We start from the raw sequence: 19,840 nt of genomic DNA on the forward strand, positions 1-19,840 counted from the left end.
TGGCTAAGTCCGATGTTTGCAGCTCTTCCACGTTGCTCCTTCTTTTGTTTCCCATGCATTGCTTTATCCATAATTGCACCTTGCACCTACACACTTATAAAAGACAAAGAAGCATAATAAAATCCTAATAAAACTAATAGTTCGCGACATTCATTGAAAATGAAAGAGAACTCGTAATCATGCATAAATGGCATACTTAGAACTAGATGGAGCATGATATGAGTGGCAAGTAGCATTTTTACATGCCTAAAATATGTTGTAAAATGCACTCATCGACACCTTTAAGAGTAAATCCATGCGCGAATTTTATAGGGAAAGTTTTGTTCAAAAAATTATCATGGTTGGTTGGCTTAGCACGAGTCAAACTGAACACTTTTAGGGGTGTAATTTCATGAATGGAAGACGACCCTCCACCAATTAAGATGAGATGTTGTCTCGTGCGGTGGCGTCGATGCTTCAATAAACTAAAATAATCTACCAAGATAAAGAACAACACATTGTGAAAAAGACTAAAACTGCAGATGGCTAAGGTGTTCTCGGTGAATGTAGGATTTACCACTAGCAATTAGGTTTGATGTTTCAACTAGATGATTTCATCTTTTGTTCATGCATGTCTGAGGAAGGAGTTCCTAAGTGGGTGATTGCAGACCAGCCATCTTATCAACCACCCCTCATAACCACAGTCGTGTACTCGACAAGCCACCTCGGTACACAAGCTATTAAGGTTTCAACCAAGAACCCATGGATATGGATAGGCTTTGTGAGTCTCATTTCTCCCCCCTCTAGCCACATGATGATAGAACAACGTGAGGGTGTCGCCTGACGCCTCCATACCGCCACATGCCTAGAGGTAATTCGCTCTTTTGTCCAAAAGGCAAACATGGCATGGAACTCTTCACACAACATCAAAAGAGAGAACTAAACCATAATGCATAAACAAAATATAACCATATTTATTTCACACCATAGTATTTGCTAGGGGTCGTGAGTTGGGCACGGAGGAGCGCGACCGTGATGGAGTTGGGTAGTTATCCTCCGTTCCTAACAGTTTGGTGCCTATCGTCGCCCTAGTGTGGTGTCTGTGTTTGTAAGTTTTCATTGTGAAAAAAACGTTGGTAGTTGTAGGTGTTTCTCTCATAGTGTAGGGGGAGCCTCGAGGCTAGCAGATGTTGAGAGTGTGTTATCGTTTGATTTGATGGTATGGCCTGTTGTGGTTGAACGTGCTATTTGTGTTCATGTTTACAACCCGCGATGAAGTGACGGCGGCAAATCAACACGTGATTCTTCTTTGCATATACGAAGCCCTAGGCCTTGCGGGCACGCAACAAACCCAACGGCTCATATCGGCCGTCCGCTCTAACAACCCAACGGCCAAGATCTCCCCCCACAAGTCAGAAGCCGTCCAAGTGACTGCGCGGTGGGACCGCAGGGCCCACAGCCCAGCCGCCCGGTGCAATCCCCATCCGCCGCTTACAGCGGGCCCCACCGCGAGCCTACAGCTCTCTTGCGCCAGCGGCACAGCCAAGAGAGAGAGAGAGAGAGAAAAAAAGAGACGCCAAGGTCAGGAGAGAGAAACCCCAGGTCTCGCCGCCTCGCCTTCATCCGCTCCCGCCTCGCCTCGCCGCGCCGCCTCCGCGCCGCCCTCCGCTCCTCCGCTCTCGTCGTCGGAGCTCAAGGGCTCGCGCCGAAGCAGCTTCCGCGGCGGCGCCGGGGCGCCCGCGGGGAAGGCCTCGGGATCTCGCGGCGGCGCCGCCGGTGGGTGCGGCGGCGGGTTGCTCGGTGAGTCGCTCGATCCCTCGCCGCGCCGCCTCGAATCGAGCTGCCGCGCCGCCTCAATCGACGTTTCCTCGCCCCCCGCGCCCGCCTCCTGCTCTCGGGCGGCCGCGCGATAAGCTAACCGCCCCCCCTTCCCTCCAGGGGGTTAGGGTTAGGTTTTCGGCTCAATTCCGGCGAAATCCCGCGCCCCCGGCGGCGCATTGCGGTCCTTAGGCGCCTGCTGCTGCTCCGCGTGCGTATTCCACCCCCGCCCCGCCCGCCCGCGCGCGCAATGATGGGGAAGACGCAGAAGTTCTCCAAGGGCCACCCGCTCGGCTTCGTGCCGGACTACCGCTACGGGGTGGAGACGGTGGGGGTCTCCAAGCCGCCCGCGAATCACCCCGTGGCCCAAAGCGAAGCAAAGAGGAAATGCGTCAACCTCAACACGGACGACGCTCCCGGGTTCAACGTGCCGCGGGTCTTCTTCGAGCTGCCCAAGATGTCGGCCTCCGACAGGAAGGAGCTGGAGACGCGGCTCCGCGACGAGCTCGAGCAGGTCAGGGCCCTGCAGACCCGGCTCTTCTCCAGAGGAGCATCTGCCGCCGCCGCGAGCATGAACGGCGGAACCGTGTCGGCCGGGGGTGATTTCAACGCCAATAAAAAAGATAGTAGTAATCTCAGGAGGAGCAACTCGGTGCAGTCCGGCAGAGGGGAGCCGCCTTCGGTGGCCCGGCCTGTGGTTAGCTCCGTCAACTACGCGGCCTCGTTTAAGAAATGCCAGGACCTTCTGAAGAACCTCATGAAGCATCGTTCTGCAGGCCCCTTCGTTATCCCGGTTGATCCTGTCAAGCTGTGCATCCCTGATTATTTCGATATTGTCAAGCACCCCATGGATCTGGGCACCATCCAGAAAAAGCTGAATGCGGGCATGTACCATACGCCGTGGGAGTTTGCTGCGGATGTCAGGCTTACTTTCAGCAATGCTATACTTTATAACCCGGTCGGCAATGCGGTCAACATAATGGCCCATACCATGAGCAGTGTTTTTGAACCTAGGTGGAAGCCGATCGAGAAGAAGCTTCCACGGCCAGAGGAGGAATCCTCTGTAGTAGAGCACTCAAGAAATGCCGCGGTTGAGAAAAATATCTTTGACAATAAAGACCCTTCTGAGAAAAAGCCTTCATCAAATAAAGGTTCGTATAAGAAGAGCACCTTTCAGAAAGAGGATGTGGTTGCCAAGCCAGTTTTGCAACCCAAGAAGAGGAAAGCCTCGCCTTTGATCCAGGATGCTCCTGTAGCATCAGTGGTGCAGATGACTCAGGTGGCTGAGGATGCTCCAGTGGTACAGACTGCTGCTATGGAGATGATGACAGATGAACAAAAGGTTGAACTGAGCGTAAGGCTACAGTCATATGGTGGATTCATTCCAGAACATGTTGTTGACTTCATAAAGACGCATGTGAATGATGATAATGATGCTGATGAAGATGAGCTGACTATTGACATGAATGCTCTCAGCGATGATACACTATTTGAATTACGGAAGCTTCTGGATGACTACGATAGAGTAAATCAGTCTGGAAACACTACAAAAGATGAGCCTCGTGAGGTTGAGGTGGGTGCTATTTGTATTGGAGATTGATATTCGCTAGTTAGGTTACTGATCATTGTTTTCTTCTGTTTAACAGTTCGAAAGTGAATATGATGGACTCGTCAACCCATCCATGCATCATGACGGTTGATTTCTCCCCATTAATGTTTTCTGTGTGGCATTGGTTGCTGTTGAAGTTAATAATTGTACATGTATTTGCAGGCAATGAGCTTATTGAAGAAGACATTGATATTGGTGGGAATGATCTTCCACCTTTAGCATATCCTCCTGTGGTATTTGAAAGTGAAACAGCAGACAGAAGCAGCAAGCATAGTTCTTCTAGCACTTCTAGTAGTGAGTCAGGATCATCCTCCAGCGGTATGTATTTTTCGCTCATTTATCATTTACCTTCACATATTACATTCACTAACTTTGTATCTTTACCTACCTGATGCCAGTTCAGCATTATGTTCTTTCGCTGTACTCTTTACTTTTCCATTTCATGTTGCATGTTGCATGTTGCAAATTGATGGCGTTTCTGGCACTATCATCCTTAAGGTTGAAATAACTTGCACCGTGCTTTGCGTAGTTGACATAGTGGATCGATCAATATTCACTGTCAACAAGAATTGATAAGTTGAAAATTGGTAGTATTGATAACTGTGGCCTGGTTGTTTCTAGTTTAGTTCCAACTTTTGAAAGAGGTGTTCAATATGCTAAATATTAATATATCGTTCATAGCAACAGCATGTTAGCAGTTTGATTTAGTTCACATGGCAGCAAGCAGAGCCTGTATACCTGTGTATGCTTGTGGCTTGTAGAACTTACATAACAGTATGAGTAACAAGTGTTGCAATGCTTACAGGCGATTCTGTTGGGCTCTTCATTGTTGAGGCCCAGTTAATAAATTTTGATCAATTAATCTCACCGCTGATAAATCACACATTTTTGTTCACTGTTTGTATTGTGAAGATAGCTCACTTTTTAACATGGTAGAATTTCCTTTTTCACTTTTCTAAGCGGCAGCCATTGACACTTTTGCTTGTACTGCTGATCCTTTACCACTTAGCCCATTTATTATCCACAAGTTGCGAGGATCCTTTTTGGCCCATGGACTCACCTAAGGCCTTTTAAAAAACAAAAGAACTGCAGCCTCAGATTTCAGAACATCCCAGAAAACAACAGATGTACATTTTTAAGTATTATATGCACTGTTTTTTTTTTTTGCATAAATGTATGGTTTTTGTTTCCTGGATGAATGGCCAATGCTACTCTTCATGCGCATCAAATTTGGTTTTGTGCATAGGCTACAAAAAGCAAATATTTGCACAAAATTTTGTAGGTGCACATATATTACTCAAAGTTCAAATGTCAATGTTTGTAAGCCTTCCCTTATCCCTATTGGTATCGGTTTTGGCCACTACCCAGAACCCTACCAGAGCCCTGTTTTAAAGAAAACCAATGCCATTATTATTAGATCTAGAACTATAGATTCTGAAAATCAAGTATCAACAAGAATTATTTCCATTTTCTTAATGCCATTTTATAGGCGGACCCTCCTGAGCCTAGTTCACTTTGATGTTTTCGTATCAGGACCATTCTATTCTTGATTGCATAGTTTGTAACACTGAAATTACAGGATTTGGTTCATTAATAGTGTGCTTGATTGCAGTATGAAATGGATGTATGGCAAGTTTAGAGAGTCCATCAGGTTTTCTCTCCCTGCTCAATTGATTGATGCTAATGAGTACCTAGTGCCAAACATGTGTCATACAGTCGCACTGTTACACATGAGGATGGTATCGAGGCTGGTTGTATTGTATTTTAAGAGCTGAGTTTGACTCCCAGCTGATTGTAGCAGCTAGCAGCCTAGCATTTAAATACAGAACATTATGATAACACGCCAGGAATTGGTGATAATAAATCACTTTCGCTTCCTTTTATGAAATTCCTTTTCTGCGTTTCATTTCACTTGGTTCATGCTTGTGAATATGAGCTATATAATAATACCTAAATCCAATCACTCAAGGCACCAGGGTAAGTGGAGCAGCCAAAACTGAGTGCTTCTTTATAATTCTTTTTTTTTTCCTTACACTGCTGTATGTTTTTATCCATGTACAAATCTTTGACAGAATCTGACAGTGTCAGCCATGTTAGAATTTTTGGATTAGGTTTATTACTATAAACACTCACTGTTTCACAAACAGAAGTTTGCACCACTTAATTTGCTAAACTATAGGAGCTAGTATCAATTTGATAATTATGTCTCAAGTAGACTATAGAACATCTTCTTTAGCATGGTCTAGTTCCATAAATAGCGCTTCTCAGTTGTCCTATTGTATTTTTTCGGGCAACTCTGCATACCATTGCAACTGTTTTAGGGAACCATAGGGCTGGCCCACCCTCTAGGTCTGTTGTTAAAGGACCTGTTCTTAGGTTCACTGGAAGCCCCACTTTGAAAACTTGTCTCTCAAGCTCATGTAAAGTTTTGGACATGATTTGTTTCTTTCACAATGTTACACGATGGATCCAACATGAAGAAAACAAGCCAATGTCCATAAAATTTCTTCTTTCATGATATTAGATGATAAAACCCACACGTCGAGAAAAGCCAATATCATTTGGCGCATGTCATTCTCCTTTACTTCACGTGAATTATCATACCCAACAAGGTGATCATTTTGTTTCCTTTTGCATCCTCAGGTTCCGACTCAAGTAGCTCTTCTGGAAGTGACTTGGGTGTCAAAGTTGTTCCTCCACCAAAAAGCGGGGTCAAGGTACTTTTGCACAGTTACTGTATTCTGAGTAGTTTTTAGAACATTTTACAAGTCTCGAACAAAATTGACATGCTACTGACCAAAGATTATTTTAGACATCGGTTTCCTCAATGGTTGCTCTCTGTGTACTTGCAGGAGAACACCCAACCTGTGGTTAGCTTGGATCAGGAAAATGGTAAGATGTTTTCTTATAATAAAACCTTGGTATTCTGAAGCCATCCAAGCGTGTTGCCTATCTGCAAGCATAAATCCCTGATCAGGCCTAACATAAACCCACCTGACCACTTTCATTATCAAAGCCCAGTCCTCAAAAGTTAGTCACATAACCTATTTCTGTATTTCTGTGCTCTACTAAGCACTTCTTATCTAATAATTATTACTATCTCATGGGATTTGATCGATTAAAATCAATAAGAGTTTTAAATTAAAACTTAGATAATAACAATGCTAGGCTTGATGTTTGACACAAGCCAGGCGAAACATTATCAGTCAATGTGAGCAATTTATCCTGCCAAATATGGAAGTGTTAGAAATAATGTGGACCGAATCACATGCAGGGGCTACTATTGTGTATAGACAATTCAGCGAATTTTAACATGTTACTTTCAGACACATTTTGAGCTATGAAACATCAAAGTGTATCCAGATTGCATCCAAGTGGAGTCCATTATACATTCCACTAAATATTATCCTGTCAGAGAAAAGGGCAGATCGTCAGTCAATCGAGGCTGAATTCAAGTGGTGTCCGGTTTAACCCATTTCGTCAGAGCCATATTAACCCACTAATATTAAACTGTTAGAGAAATGGTTCGTTGTCATTTCCTTACATGTGGGGTGGTGGGGTGGTTGGTCATTGGATCTACATCCAAGTGGGGTCTCCTTCAAACTTTTATCTTTTGAACTTCTGTGCAAGTTACTTATATGGAACATCGATGTAGTAATGCCGTATTTTATAGAAACAGCGTGGTATTCAGTTGATCCCCCCAACTTCTCAAAGTGCTCGTGGATTGGTTTTGTTCAACTTCTGCAATTTTATAATATCTACTTGCATCTTACGTATTTTTACTATCAACTGTTATCTTTGTAGATTCACATAATTCATTGAATACACGAGAAGGAAGTACTGACCCTGTACCTATTTCTGCTGACGATGAGGGTACGCTTGGACTTTTATACTGTCTCTTTGATTACCCAGTGCAGCTTTGCTAGATAAAATGGTTTTTCCAACAGTTTATTTAATGAATCAATATTTCAGGGGAGAACTTGTCTGAGAAACAGGTTTCACCTGGAAGTTACCGGGCCGCCATTTTGAAAAGCCGCTTTGCTGATACAATTTTTAAGGCTCGTGAGAAGGCTCTTGATCAGGTGTGTGTTCGAAAGTAGTCTATGAAGGGCATTGTTTGGGCTCTAGTTGATACTATTCCAACATGTTTCACATGATTGTTCATACCAGGTTGCGAAGAAGGATCCTGAGAAAGTTCGACGCGAGAGGGAGGAGCTTGAAAGGTTACAAAGAGAAGGTGAGCTGAAATTGATAATCATTGGGCTGATATGGCAGCTGCAATACAGTGTATTGAGACACCATCTCCATTGCAGAGAAAGCTCGGTTACAAGCTGAGGCTAAAGCTGCTGAGGAAGCTCGCAAGAGGGCTGAAGCAGCAGCTGTTGCTGAGGCTGCTGCAGAAGCTAAACGCCAAAGAGAACTTGAAAGAGAAGCAGCTCGTAAAGCCTTGCAACAGGTAAACCTAGACAAAATCTGGCAAGCAACATCTTGCTGTGTTGATATCCATGCTCTTAAGCGCATAAACTATTGATCCTGCAGATGGAGAAAACCGTAGAAATCAATGAAGGGAGTCTCTTCTTAAAAGATTTTGAAATGCTCGGAACTGTCACAAGTGAACAGCATCACAACTTGGTCGGTGAAATGAGTCCAAGTCATACGCCTGAGGCTCTTGGATTTAACCTTGGGGGCAACCCCCTAGAACAGCTCGGACTATATATGAAAAATGATGACGAAGAAGACGAGGAAGTAGGGTCGGATGAACAAACAATTGATGTTGAGGAGGGCGAAATAGACTGACAGCTTATGGATCATTCTATGATAAACTGAGTGGGGCCTGTGGAGCTGTTTTTTGACGTTTTCCATATATGAAGTGCACATCAATCTTGATGGTACCATTCCTCTACCGAATGTATGAGCTGTGCAAAGTCAAATGATTGGTTGGTCAAATGATTATTAGCAGGCTTTGGAAACCAGTCTTCACAATTGCGGAGTCGGATGGAATGAGCCTATCTTAGAATGGGTTTATTGTCAGCCATGATGAAGTAATGGACGCCCCTGTGATTAGATGGAGGATTATCTTTGATGATACTTTTTTGGAGGAAAACAAAAGGAAGGGGGGGAATGGGTTGTGTCCTTGGCTCGTGAACACATGATGTGAGCCGTTTTGATGGTAGTTCAGTGGCATTTCCTGTTGTGAATGTAATCCTGGAAATTGTACAAAGAGGTTGGTTGATAGATGGAAAAACAGTTTTAAGTTTATCTTCTCTGCAGTTTCATTTTCCATTGCTTAATCTCTTTTCCTGAACATTGCTGGCTGGATGTATGGGGCTATCCTGAGCATACCTCGTATTAGGATTCAGGAGGTAATTTTTTTTGTAGGAGGCGAGCTGCTTTAATTGATCTCTGAGAAACTTGCGGTGCAATTTAGGTTAGTTGTGGTGGTGCTGAGATTGTATTATTATTATTTCCCCCCAAAAGAATGTGGGACCGTGTAGATATAATGTTCAATATGGAGAATATAATATCGGCGTTTGAAATAAGCCTCAGTGATCTTGTTCAGTGCTCCCCTTGAAATGGGATTACTTTGACTGGCCAGAGCTTATCTGGAGTATCTGCACTGAAACCCTAAACAATCAATTAACATGAACAATTTGTGGATCTTCCATTTATTTATTAATCTAAAGAATACGAATACAAGCACTGCTGGCAAAGGACTGCTAGTTGTACTCTGAACCTGGTTCTGTTCTGGCCAGTTTTTGGCCTTTCCTATCTTAATAATATGACATGCAGTTCTCCTGCAGGGTTCTTAAGAGCATCTCCAACAGGCGCTCTATCCCGCGCTGTATCCCAAAAAGTGCCTGATTTAGCGCGCGGGCGCAAAATAATGCTCCAACAGGTGCTGCAACCGGCGCTGTAAAATACAGCTTGGGGCAAAAGCGCTATGTGGTGCGCTATATCTACAGCGCCGGAAAGAGCGCGCTGTATAAGTCGCGCGCAGAAACAACTACGAATTTTTACAGCTCCAAGATTTAGAGCTTCTGCTGGAGGTGAATATATACAGCGCGCGCAGAAACAACTACGGATTTTTACAGCTCCAAGATTTAGAGCTTCTGCTGGAGGTGAATATGTCCTCACGCGCAAAACATAGATAGAGCGCGCTGCAAAGCGCTTTTACAGCGCTAAGATTTAGCGCGTCTGTTGGAGATGCTCTAAAAACAAGCACTCGCTAGAGCCGGCCGGATCCCTTCATGATTACCACCAAACACAAGCATCTTCTGGTCTAACTGAGCCATGATCTTCTTTGCAAAATTCAGGACAGCAAAAAGACAGAGTAACCAATCACGAGGGCTCACGGAGTGATCTATGAATAGAACTTGTATGTCTTGGCAGAAAGGATGATCTGCCTGAGCCCTCCGATGGGCGCCACGATCGTCAGAATCACCCCAAGGATGATGCAAATCTGAAACATAAAAGGAAAACCAGGATGGAATTCATGTTTTGCAGTTCTGGGAGAAGAACAGAGAGAAAGCTTGGATCTTCTTCTTACCCAGTTGCTGAACCATGAGAGGCTGAATCGCTTGGGCTTACAGATGATGAGCCACATGATGCAGGGAAGCTGCAGTTATAAAGTTCAATCTGATCAGATACTCTGGGATTGGATTGCTGCAATGAAACGGGTCCGAAAAATATGCTTACGAAATAGGTCGTCGGCGCAAAGGCGATCCCTCCAAAGAACCCAAGGAGGCCACCGAAGAACGGGAAGGTGATGCCCACGAACATCGTGAACGCTGCACAGATTGCATGGTTGGATTATCAGTACAGATGGTCAGATGCCTGACTGAAGAGTCGAGTTGAGAGAAATTAAGGGGGACATTACCAACATAGAGTGTCCGGGAAATCAGACGTAGCCTCAGGCCTGGCGAGAAGTTCATCTTCTTCACCAGCAATGACTCCATCATGTCGAACACTGGCATTGCGTAAACCTGTGCAGAAACATAAAATTTTGTTGTGCTGTCGGATCTAATCATCCTGATCTCTAATACGTGTCAGAATTTCATGTATCGGAATTCGGAAGTACCTGGTAGCTACCGATGACGTGAAGTACGACCATCATGTTGGCCATGGCGATGAGCCACTTGGGCTTATTGAGGGTGATGAGGATGTTGTCGTCCACGTCCTTGCCGAACGCCCAGTAGCCGATCATCGCCACCGGCATGTAGCAGGCGGCGATGATGATGTAGGCGACCACCACGCCCCTCCACATCGGCTTCTTGGACGGCCTGTCCGGCGTGGACGGAATAGTGGCCTGGATCTCCAGCACCACGTTGTGACCAGAGTAGGAGAATGCCATGTCACCAAGGCCCCCGAGAAAGCCGAACACCTTCCCTGTCGTCGTCGACGCTCGCAAGCTATAGTCCACATTTGGTGCCTTCCCCTTGTCCAAGGTGGCGCCCCAAGCAATCGTCGAGTAGCTGCATATAGCGTGTGCTCTTGTCAGTGGCCGTTGACACCAAAATGATAGTACAGTATATAAATTTGCCGGATTCGCTACAGCAAGTACAGAGCAGCTTGCGGTGGAGACATATATATATATTACCTGAGGGACATGACGGCGGCAGCGAGGGAGATGGCGGAGAGGGAGTTGAAGTTTGGGAGCTGGGACAAGACGAAGTGAACGGAGGCGAAGATCATGATGAAGTACGTGAGCTTGATGTCCTTGCACTTGCCGTCACAGATCACGTCGTGGAACTTCTTGAGCGAGTTGCCACCGGTGACCATGTACACGATGTTGAGGCTGACCTCGACGAGGAGCTGCTGCGGCACCACGATCCAGAGGCCGAGCTTGTCGCCAAAGGCATGCTGCCCGAGCTCGTGGTACCGGTCGAACCGCTTCCCAGGGACCATCTCGTGCATCTCCACCATCTGCCACAGAGTGTACACCGTGATGATCCATGACAAGGTCATCACAGCGATGCCGGGACCCCTGCACAAAAACAGAAACAAAAACCACTGAACTGATGAGTGATGACACGTATTCTATATGCCGTTTCAAGTTTTAGAGCTTTGAGAACTGGACCAGCCGTGAGTTCGGCATTTGGATCCGACATGTCATTCAGTCGGTTGGTATCACCATTCAAAACTGAAAGCTTAATTTGAAGCAGCATGGTTCAAACGTATGTACTACCTCCATTCATAAATATGAGATGTTTTGGTAGGCTAAAATAACCTACCAAAACATCTATATTGTGGAACAGAGGTAATATGTGTCATGGCAAAGTATCGGTACATACCAACCGAGCTCGGACATGGCGTAGGGGAGGCTTAGCACCCCAGCGCCAACCATGGCGGTGACATTGTGGAAGGCGGAGTACCACCACTTTGCTTTCCTCGACGATGTGATAGGAAGCCAGTCGTCGATCGCCTTCTCCCGCGCAGTCCTCTCATCCTGTGAGTGTTCGTCATTTTTGTTAGCTTACAGGTCTTATGCTCACACAAAATAGGTATTACTGTACAATATCAAAACTGTTAGCACAAATGGACCAATTAATTTCATAACCATCTACCATTCCAATTTCAAAACCTATAGGTAGTCGGCAACATCAAAATTTCAAAGGGGATGATTCCTTTTGAAATGGGCAGTTGACTTGTCACATGGCCAAGTAGTCGCCCAAGACAAATATGTAATGATCAGAGCCTATCAGTCAGTGTCACCTCATGGTAAAGATCTTTGATTTTTCAACCACGCATGTTCACCTAACAGTCTTGCATGAGACTACCAGTCAAAAGAGTAACGTTTTCCTGCCCGGAGTACGAGAGATTCTCCCTACCTTTGCTGTGTGGTTTTCTAGATTTTTTATGAGAACCTCCCATCCAAAGATAATCTTCTTTTTTCCAAAACAAATACTCCTACTAGTAATTCATACTATTGTACAATTTCTTTAGCAAAATCAATCCCATGATGTATAAGGAAAGTAGTTAATGGAGAATTAAAAGTGTGAGTTTTTTCTCTTTTGTAGGCAAGTGTGAGCTATTACCTGTTCCGAAAGCGAAACAGCACTGGACTGGAAGTACGCATCAAGACCGTTCATACTTGTTAGTCCAAGTAGGAGTACAAGGTGCATGGACCACGCAGTCTTTTTCTTTATTGATTGATCTGTTTCTATATATTTTCTAAAGCACATTAGCTTTATAGTTTCAATATTTTTCTTCTGAAACAAAAAAAAGTTGTAATATGCTGGAGCGGATCTTAAAAAAACAGAGAACAGGATGGCAGTTATAATGCAAAATTACAGCTGGTAACAGGAGGTGGCACACGCATTAATTTTAGGAGGAAAAGGGTAAATTCCGCAGTTAAGGCAAAGCATCACGAATCACACTGATTATATGACGCCCACACTGTTGCAAGATGCCGCCACAGTTTCACATGGTTTCTCGGGGAAAGAAGATTTTCAGATTCACATGAAGAAGATGAACTAGCGCGACATGCCGGGACAAGAGAATCCTCCACGCAAAAAAAGCATAATTTTTTTCTTTGCCCTATTAATCAGTTAACCCATTTCGATCTCGCTCACTGCTGTTCGATGGCTAGGACAACTCTAAGTTTGATTCTATCTCTCTACAGAAGAGTGGAGGTTTTTGTTCCATGGGTAGAGGAACATTGCCGAGAAAATCAGATCACGACGTACGGACGCAGCGCAGGAGAGAGAGAGAGAGAGAATCAGATCACCTTTGGCGGCGTGCAGTTCTCCGGCGACGCCTGCGTCCCCATGGCCGGCGGCGCGCGCTTCCCGTCGACCACCGACGAAGACGGCGAGCTTCAGGGCTCCAGCAATGGCCGGAGTCACACAAAGAGGACGAGAAAGAGATGGAGTTGCAGGGATGGTGGAGGCGGCCGAGTCGTCGTGGTCTTTATATGGAGAGGTTCAGATGCAGGAGAGCCCACCGCCCGCCGCCATGCGCCAGCCGCCAGAGCGCACCTCTCGCTGGGTTCGTTATTACTCTACTTTTTTTTCCTTCGAGGAAATGAAAGAATGTTGTTGGGTTGACTGATGGCACGCCAGCGCGGCAGAAAAATGCGGGACACGAGTTCCAACACCCGTAGTCCAGTACGGATTACGAACGAGTCCCGAGGCAGGTATTTGGCCTGGATCGCGGTCCGACATCTGGATTTTCAGCCCGGCGATGCAAATTTTCCGCGATCCCTATTCTCCGCTCAAAGCGGGAGCGAGCGGTCGCTCCGCTCAGAGCGAGAAGGAGTTGGGCCGGCCCATTTAGCGACGGAATTGGATTTGCTTCGTTTTTTCTTCAGTTTTTCTTATTTTCTACTGGTTTTTTCCTTCCAGTTTTTTGTTTTTGCCAATTGGTTTTTTCTGAACTTTGCAAACTTCAAACTTTTTCAAAATTGAACGTTTTTTTAAGTATGAACATTTTTAGATTTGAACTTTTTTAAATTTCAACAATTTTTTAGTTTAAACAAATTTTATTTTTGAACATTTTTAGATATGAACATTTTTCGCGTTTGAACAATTTTCAGATTTGATTTTTTTTCTGAAATTTTGCATACATTTTAATTTGATTTTTTTTCATATTTGAACATTTTTTAATTTTGAACTTTTTTAGATTCGAATATTCTTAAATCTGAAAAAAATTTAATCCAAACTTTTTTCAAATTTAAACTTTTTTTAGATTTGAACATTTATAAATCTAAAACTGAAAGGAGAAAAAGTAGAGAGAAGCAGTACCTTGTTGGGCCGAGTGGCCCAGGCGGATGCTCTTCAGGCGGATCGAACCGTCGCTCCCGCTTAAGGCAGATAGTAGGCGCTCCCCTTCACAGAGCAGCGTGGCTATTCCTATTCATCGCTCATTGCGGGAACGATCCGGCGTTCCGCATACCCCCCGCTCCTTCGCGAGCCTTATGGGCCTGGCCCGTTAACTTCTTCGGGTTCATACAGACTCTTTCGTATATTAGCCTTATTCTGGTCGGGAGCTCATGTGCTGTTTGGCCCAGCTCCTTCTCTTTCCGGTGGCGAGGGCGCTGGATTTCTTCACCTGCGCTTCCGACCGCGGGCGACCGCCTGCGCTTCCGACCGCGGGCGATTCGCTTCGCCGTCTCGTCGGCGATGGCAGCCGCAGGTTCGTGTACTCTTTCCCGCACCCTATCGTGAAATCCGTCCATATATGTTGATTTTTGTTTCTAAAGAATAAAACCATTCATGTTTTGCAATTTTCAATTTTTGTTCCAAAGTGGAAACCGTTCATAGGTGAAATTCGTTCATGTAATATAGTTGAATTTCGTTCATGTAGTAGGAATGTTCAAGTTCAAAAATCTGTTCATCCTCGAAATTCCTTTTTCATCACCGAAATTTTTTTAAAGGAGGAAACCGTTCATGTTTTGCTATTTTCAATTTTTGTTCCAAAGTGGAAACTGTTCATAGGTGAAATTTGTTCATGTAATAGCAATGTTTAAGGAGGAAACCGTTTTTTGTAGGTGATTTTCGTTGATGTAAAAGGAATGTTCAAGGTTCAAAAATCCGTTCATCAAATCCTCGGAAATTTGTTTTAAAAAAGATCACCGTTTCGTATATCAAATTCTCGGAAATCCGTTCACCCCCCTAATTTGTTTTTTAAGTAGGAAATCGTTCATGGTTTTTTTTGTTGCAATTTTTGTTCATCATTTATATCTGTTCATGTAACCAAACCCCCGTGAAATCCGTCCATATATGTTGATTTTTGTTTCGAAAGAAGAAAACCATTCTTTTTTGCAATTTTCAATTTTTGTTCCAAAGTGGAAACCGTTCATAGGTGAAATTCGTTCATGTAATATAGTTGAATTTCATTCATGTAGTAGGAATGTTCAAGGTTCAAAAATCTGTTCATCCTTGAAATTCCTTTTTCATCACCGAAAATTGTTTAAAGGAGGAAATCATTCATGTTTTTTTGCATTTTTTGTGTCATCACAAATATCTGTTCATGTAACCAAACCCCCATGAATCCGTTCCATATGTTGATTTTTGCTTTCAAAGGAGGAAACCATTCATGTTTTTCAATTTTCAATTTTTGTTCCAAAGTGGAAACTTTTCATAGGTGAAATTCGTTCATGTAATAGCAATGTTCAAGGACGAAACCGTTTTTGTAGGTGATTTTCGTTGATGTAAAAGGAATGTTCAAGGTTCAAAAATCCGTTCATCAAATCCTCGGAAATTTGTTTTAAAGAAGATCACCGTTTCGTATATCAAATCCTCGGAAATCCGTTCATCCCCCTAATTTGTTTTTTAAGTAGGAAATCGTTCATGGTTTTTTTTGCAATTTTTGTTCATCATTTATATATGTTCATGTAACCAAAACCCCAGTGAAATCCGTCCATATATGTTGATTTTTGTTTCTAAAGAAGAAAACCATTCATTTTTTGCAATTTTCAATTTTTGTTCCAAAGTGGAAACCGTTCATAGGTGAAATTCGTCCATGTAATATAGTTGAATTTCATTCATGTAGTAGGAATGTTCAAGGTTCAAAAATCCGTTCATCCTCGAAATTCCTTTTTCATCACCGAAAATTGTTTAAAGGAGGAAATCATTCATGTTTTTTTTGCATTTTTTGTGTCATCACAAATATCTGTTCATGTAACCAAACCCCCATGAATCCGTTCCATATGTTGATTTTTGTTTTCAAAGGAGGAAACCATTCATGTTTTGCAATTTTCAATTTTTGTTCCAAAGTGGAAACTGTTCATAGGTGAAATTCGTTCATGTAATAGCAATGTTCAAGGAGGAAACCGTTTTTTGTAGTTGATTCTCGTTCATGTAACCAACACCCCGTGAAATCCATTCCATCTGTTGATTTTAGTTTTAAAGAATAAAACCATTCATGTTTTGCTTTTTTCAAATTTTTGTTCAAAAGTGGAAACCGTTGATAGGTGGAATTCGTTTATGTAATAGGAATGTTCAAGGAGGAAACTGTTTTTATAGTTGAATTTCGTTCATGTAGTAGGAATGTTCATGGTTCATAAATCCGTTCATCCTCGAAATTCCTTATTCATCACCGAAAATTGTTTAAAGGGGGAAACCGTTCATGTTTATTTTGCATTTTTTGTGACATCAAAAATATCTATTCATGTAGCAAAACCTGTGAAACCCGTTTATTTTGTTCAAATTTGTTTTAAAGAAGAAAACCTTTCATTTTTGCAATTTTCGTTAAAGGATGAAACGGTTTCCTATATCAAATCCTCGGAGATCCGTTCATCCTCGAAATTTGTTTTTCAGCGATGAAAAATTTAGCAATTAAAATTCAGATTTGGTTACATTTTTTTTTTTTCGAAATGGGGGATGTGCCCCAGCCTCTGCATCAAAAAGATGCATACGGACCAAATTCAGATTTGGTTACATTTAGCAATTAAAATTCAGATTTGAAAAGTGACCAAATTTTAGTTGTTCAAAAGTTGAAAAAAAATTCATGGTTGATTAGATCATGTTTTTCTGAACAATTTGGATATAAATTTTGTATGAATTGGATTTGAAAAAGTGCATTTTTAGATCATTTAGAAAACCATCTGTTTGTGTAACTTCTGAAACTGAAAAACGATACTACGAACTGAAGAAAACCACAGCAATTTTCCTGTAGAGGCATTTCTGCACGGATATTAAAGTGTGCGCCGCCACAGATCTGGGTAGCGCTAGGCGAGTTTCTGATGTAGTTGAGTAAGAGGAAGGTGGGGTGGATCGAAAGAGACTGTTTGGGTGGATTTGGTGCACCGTGGCGACGGTTGTGATCGCCGCAAGACGGGGCTTTTGATAGAGGCGGCGCACAGCTGTAAAACTGCAATCTCACGGCATCACTTTTTGCAACGACGGTGACGACGGGATGGTGGATCGCTTTGGTCAAAACAAAAGCCTAAGATGTATCCTGCAGTGGTGAGATTCGAATGGTGCAGGTGGTTCTTGCTGAGGTGACTCGGTTCGCCGGGGATCGTCGCCGGAAAACGTGACCTTGACATGTAAGTGTATCAGCGAAACTGAACGAAGTAGTATCCTAAAACAGCTGAGGAAGTAAACTCCCCGAAGCGGTACGCTAAATTGGGCCGAGCCCATTTAAGCCTCTCCTTGGTAAGACAGGTGCGCGGAGCGGACCATCTATCCCGCTTAAAGCGTTCAATAGGGGATCCCCAAATTTTCCGGATCATCAAATTTGTGGTGTTCGCTTAACCCTCTGGGCCTCGTTTGGTAGGCAGGTTTTCAAGTGGATTTGAGTGTTCACGTCAAAACTCATAATGATTTTCATGGTTGGATCAGCACCGTTTATTCTCCGCCTCGTAATGATTTTTTTGGTTGTGATCTTTTTATCTTTTTTGAACAAGTTTGTTGTAGGATCATCCCTGCCTCCCAAACAGATAAATGGGATTGTAGTGCAACGAAGTGTTTTGGGTGACAGAAGTGTTTTCACCCAACCCCCTTGAGAAAATACTACCAGATACTTAATAATACACTCCTACCAAACAAGGCCCTACGGGATTACAGCCCAGCCCGTCCCGTCTATCTTCCATTGACGCAAGACAAAAAAGTGCTGAAACTAGATGTTGCATGGCCGAGTCACACGTGTAGCTAGCCGGGATTAACATAACAAATGAAATAAAAAGGGAGGCCTCGTTCGTTTAGTCCCTGATAGGTAGGGATTGATTTGGATAGTGGCCGATCTTGGATGTATAGCCCTGCGAGCTATTATTTTGCAGCCCAACAAAATTAGGGTCTTCGGTTACTCCCTGGTATTATTAGCCCAATTAATCTCGTCCACCTATATTAAAATTGATCTAGAATAAATTCATCCCCATCTGACTTGTGGAAGAATTTTCATGATGAGGAAGTCAGAGAGAGCTTGCATCTTCCTCTTCTTTCCTTTCTGCTCTCCTCTCAATCCCCTGCTTGAATCTATGAATAAGAGAGGCATAAGTGAACAAATTTCTAAAGGCATGGATTTGAAGGGATCAAGGAAACATGATTAGAAGGGATTTGGTGAGAGCTCTGGATCAACAAAATCCAAGTCTGGTTTAGATCCATGCTAGGATTCAATCCCTAGGAACCGAACAAGGCCTTATGGGGAAGGGTTGAGTGTGGGTTAGTCGGGATTGGGTAATAGGACGGGATCAACCCAATCCCTGCCTGAAACATTTCCCGTCTGGTTTCAATCCAACGCCGAACGAATGAGGCCTTGTGAAGTTGCAATGATCGAAAAACCTTTCGTCATATCTTGACTCATGGAAGCCATGAGGCCACGTTGTGGAGCAAGGACGAGCTACATCAATGTGCCTCATGCAATAAAGAAAGATGGAGCCTTTTTTTTTTTTGACGAACTGTAGACAACTAGGCATCTTACGGCTCGAGCATCCGCCGATTTAACTACCGTCATTCTCACCACACAGAAATGGATCCGCTCACTACAGCAAAATCTTTAATCATTGTTGCAAAAAATTCTGAATTTGAAATATTTATCTTGTGTATGTAGCATTTTTAAAAATGCGATACAATTTTTTTTAATATCTACAAAAAACAGGCTGATAATGCAACTTCGAAATTTCAAAGGTGGGGTGACTCCTTCTGTTATGGGCTGTTGACTTGTCACATGGCCATGCAGTGATCGGGGCTTATCAGTCAGTGCCACCTCATGGTAAAGACCTTTGATATTTCAACCATGCATGATGCATGTTCGCCTAACAGCGTCGCATGATACAACCAGTCAAAATAATAACGTTTTCCTGCCGGGAGTATGGAGATTCTTTTGATAAGCATCTATTATTGAGCTGTTTCTATTTTTTCTGAAATACACTTATATTTCGATATATTCTTTTAAAACTCTTTTGCGTGCACCGATCGGCCGGCCTGACTCGCTAGCAGCTAGCAGGTGTCGCATGTTTGCTGCCTTCTTTGTCCAGCATGAGTTCCTTTGCGACGACCCAGCAAAGTTCTGCTCCCCCAAAGACTGCACGCTGCTTGCTGCACTAGCGTGTGAGGCAAAGACACGTGCAACTACTTTAGAGCATCCCAGCCAAAGGAGTCTCAGACCGAGCATTTGTGGGATGTCGCAAGGTGCTACCCTTTTTGAGGACGTTCGTTTCAAACCGCGTCCGCCAAACCATGCCCTAAAATATTTAAATAGCACAAAAATAAAAGCTTTTATTTAAATTTGATTTACAATTTTGAATGAGAATGACTAGTTGATCTACCCTAGCCCACTTGCCATCCTTCGGAGCACTCGATTGCCCCGTCCCGTCGTTGTCTCCCTCCCTCTTTAGCTCCCGGAGTCCCGCGAAAAGAGCTCATCGTTACGCCGCGTCCTGGAGGAGCCGCTGCTGCTCGTCCACGAAGAAGCGACGGCCCGCCCCCTCTATCGACACCCATTGGATGGAGACGTCGACGACGTGGCTCCGCTACTCCTCCCGCGGGCACG

At 43.7% G+C, this 19,840-nt stretch overlaps 2 protein-coding genes across 2 annotated transcripts; one reads left to right on the top strand and one right to left on the bottom strand.

Moving 5' to 3' along the window:
* The first annotated feature begins 2,028 nt into the window (after nt 1-2,028).
* LOC124655152 (transcription factor GTE9-like) lies at nt 2,029-8,799 on the top strand. The gene is made up of 10 exons (XM_047194108.1): nt 2,029-3,370; nt 3,444-3,492; nt 3,569-3,724; nt 6,050-6,123; nt 6,259-6,298; nt 7,211-7,279; nt 7,379-7,488; nt 7,577-7,643; nt 7,720-7,862; nt 7,946-8,799. Exons 1-10 carry the CDS (start codon nt 2,048-2,050, stop codon nt 8,201-8,203), a joined length of 2,289 nt encoding a protein of 762 aa, XP_047050064.1. The 5' UTR covers nt 2,029-2,047; the 3' UTR covers nt 8,204-8,799.
* Nucleotides 8,800-9,622: 823 nt separating this feature from the next.
* LOC124690532 (lysine histidine transporter 2-like) lies at nt 9,623-13,190 on the bottom strand. Its single transcript, XM_047223909.1, has 8 exons — nt 13,134-13,190; nt 11,698-11,852; nt 11,004-11,390; nt 10,485-10,878; nt 10,284-10,389; nt 10,103-10,194; nt 9,954-10,022; nt 9,623-9,866 (listed from the first exon to the last, which is right to left on the bottom strand). Exons 1-8 carry the CDS (start codon nt 13,173-13,175, stop codon nt 9,768-9,770), a joined length of 1,344 nt encoding a protein of 447 aa, XP_047079865.1. The 5' UTR covers nt 13,176-13,190; the 3' UTR covers nt 9,623-9,767.
* Nucleotides 13,191-19,840: the final 6,650 nt, after the last annotated feature.

The sequence above is a fragment of the Lolium rigidum genome, chromosome 1 (genome assembly GCF_022539505.1).
Source record: "Lolium rigidum isolate FL_2022 chromosome 1, APGP_CSIRO_Lrig_0.1, whole genome shotgun sequence".
NCBI classification, from domain to species: domain Eukaryota; kingdom Viridiplantae; phylum Streptophyta; class Magnoliopsida; order Poales; family Poaceae; genus Lolium; species Lolium rigidum.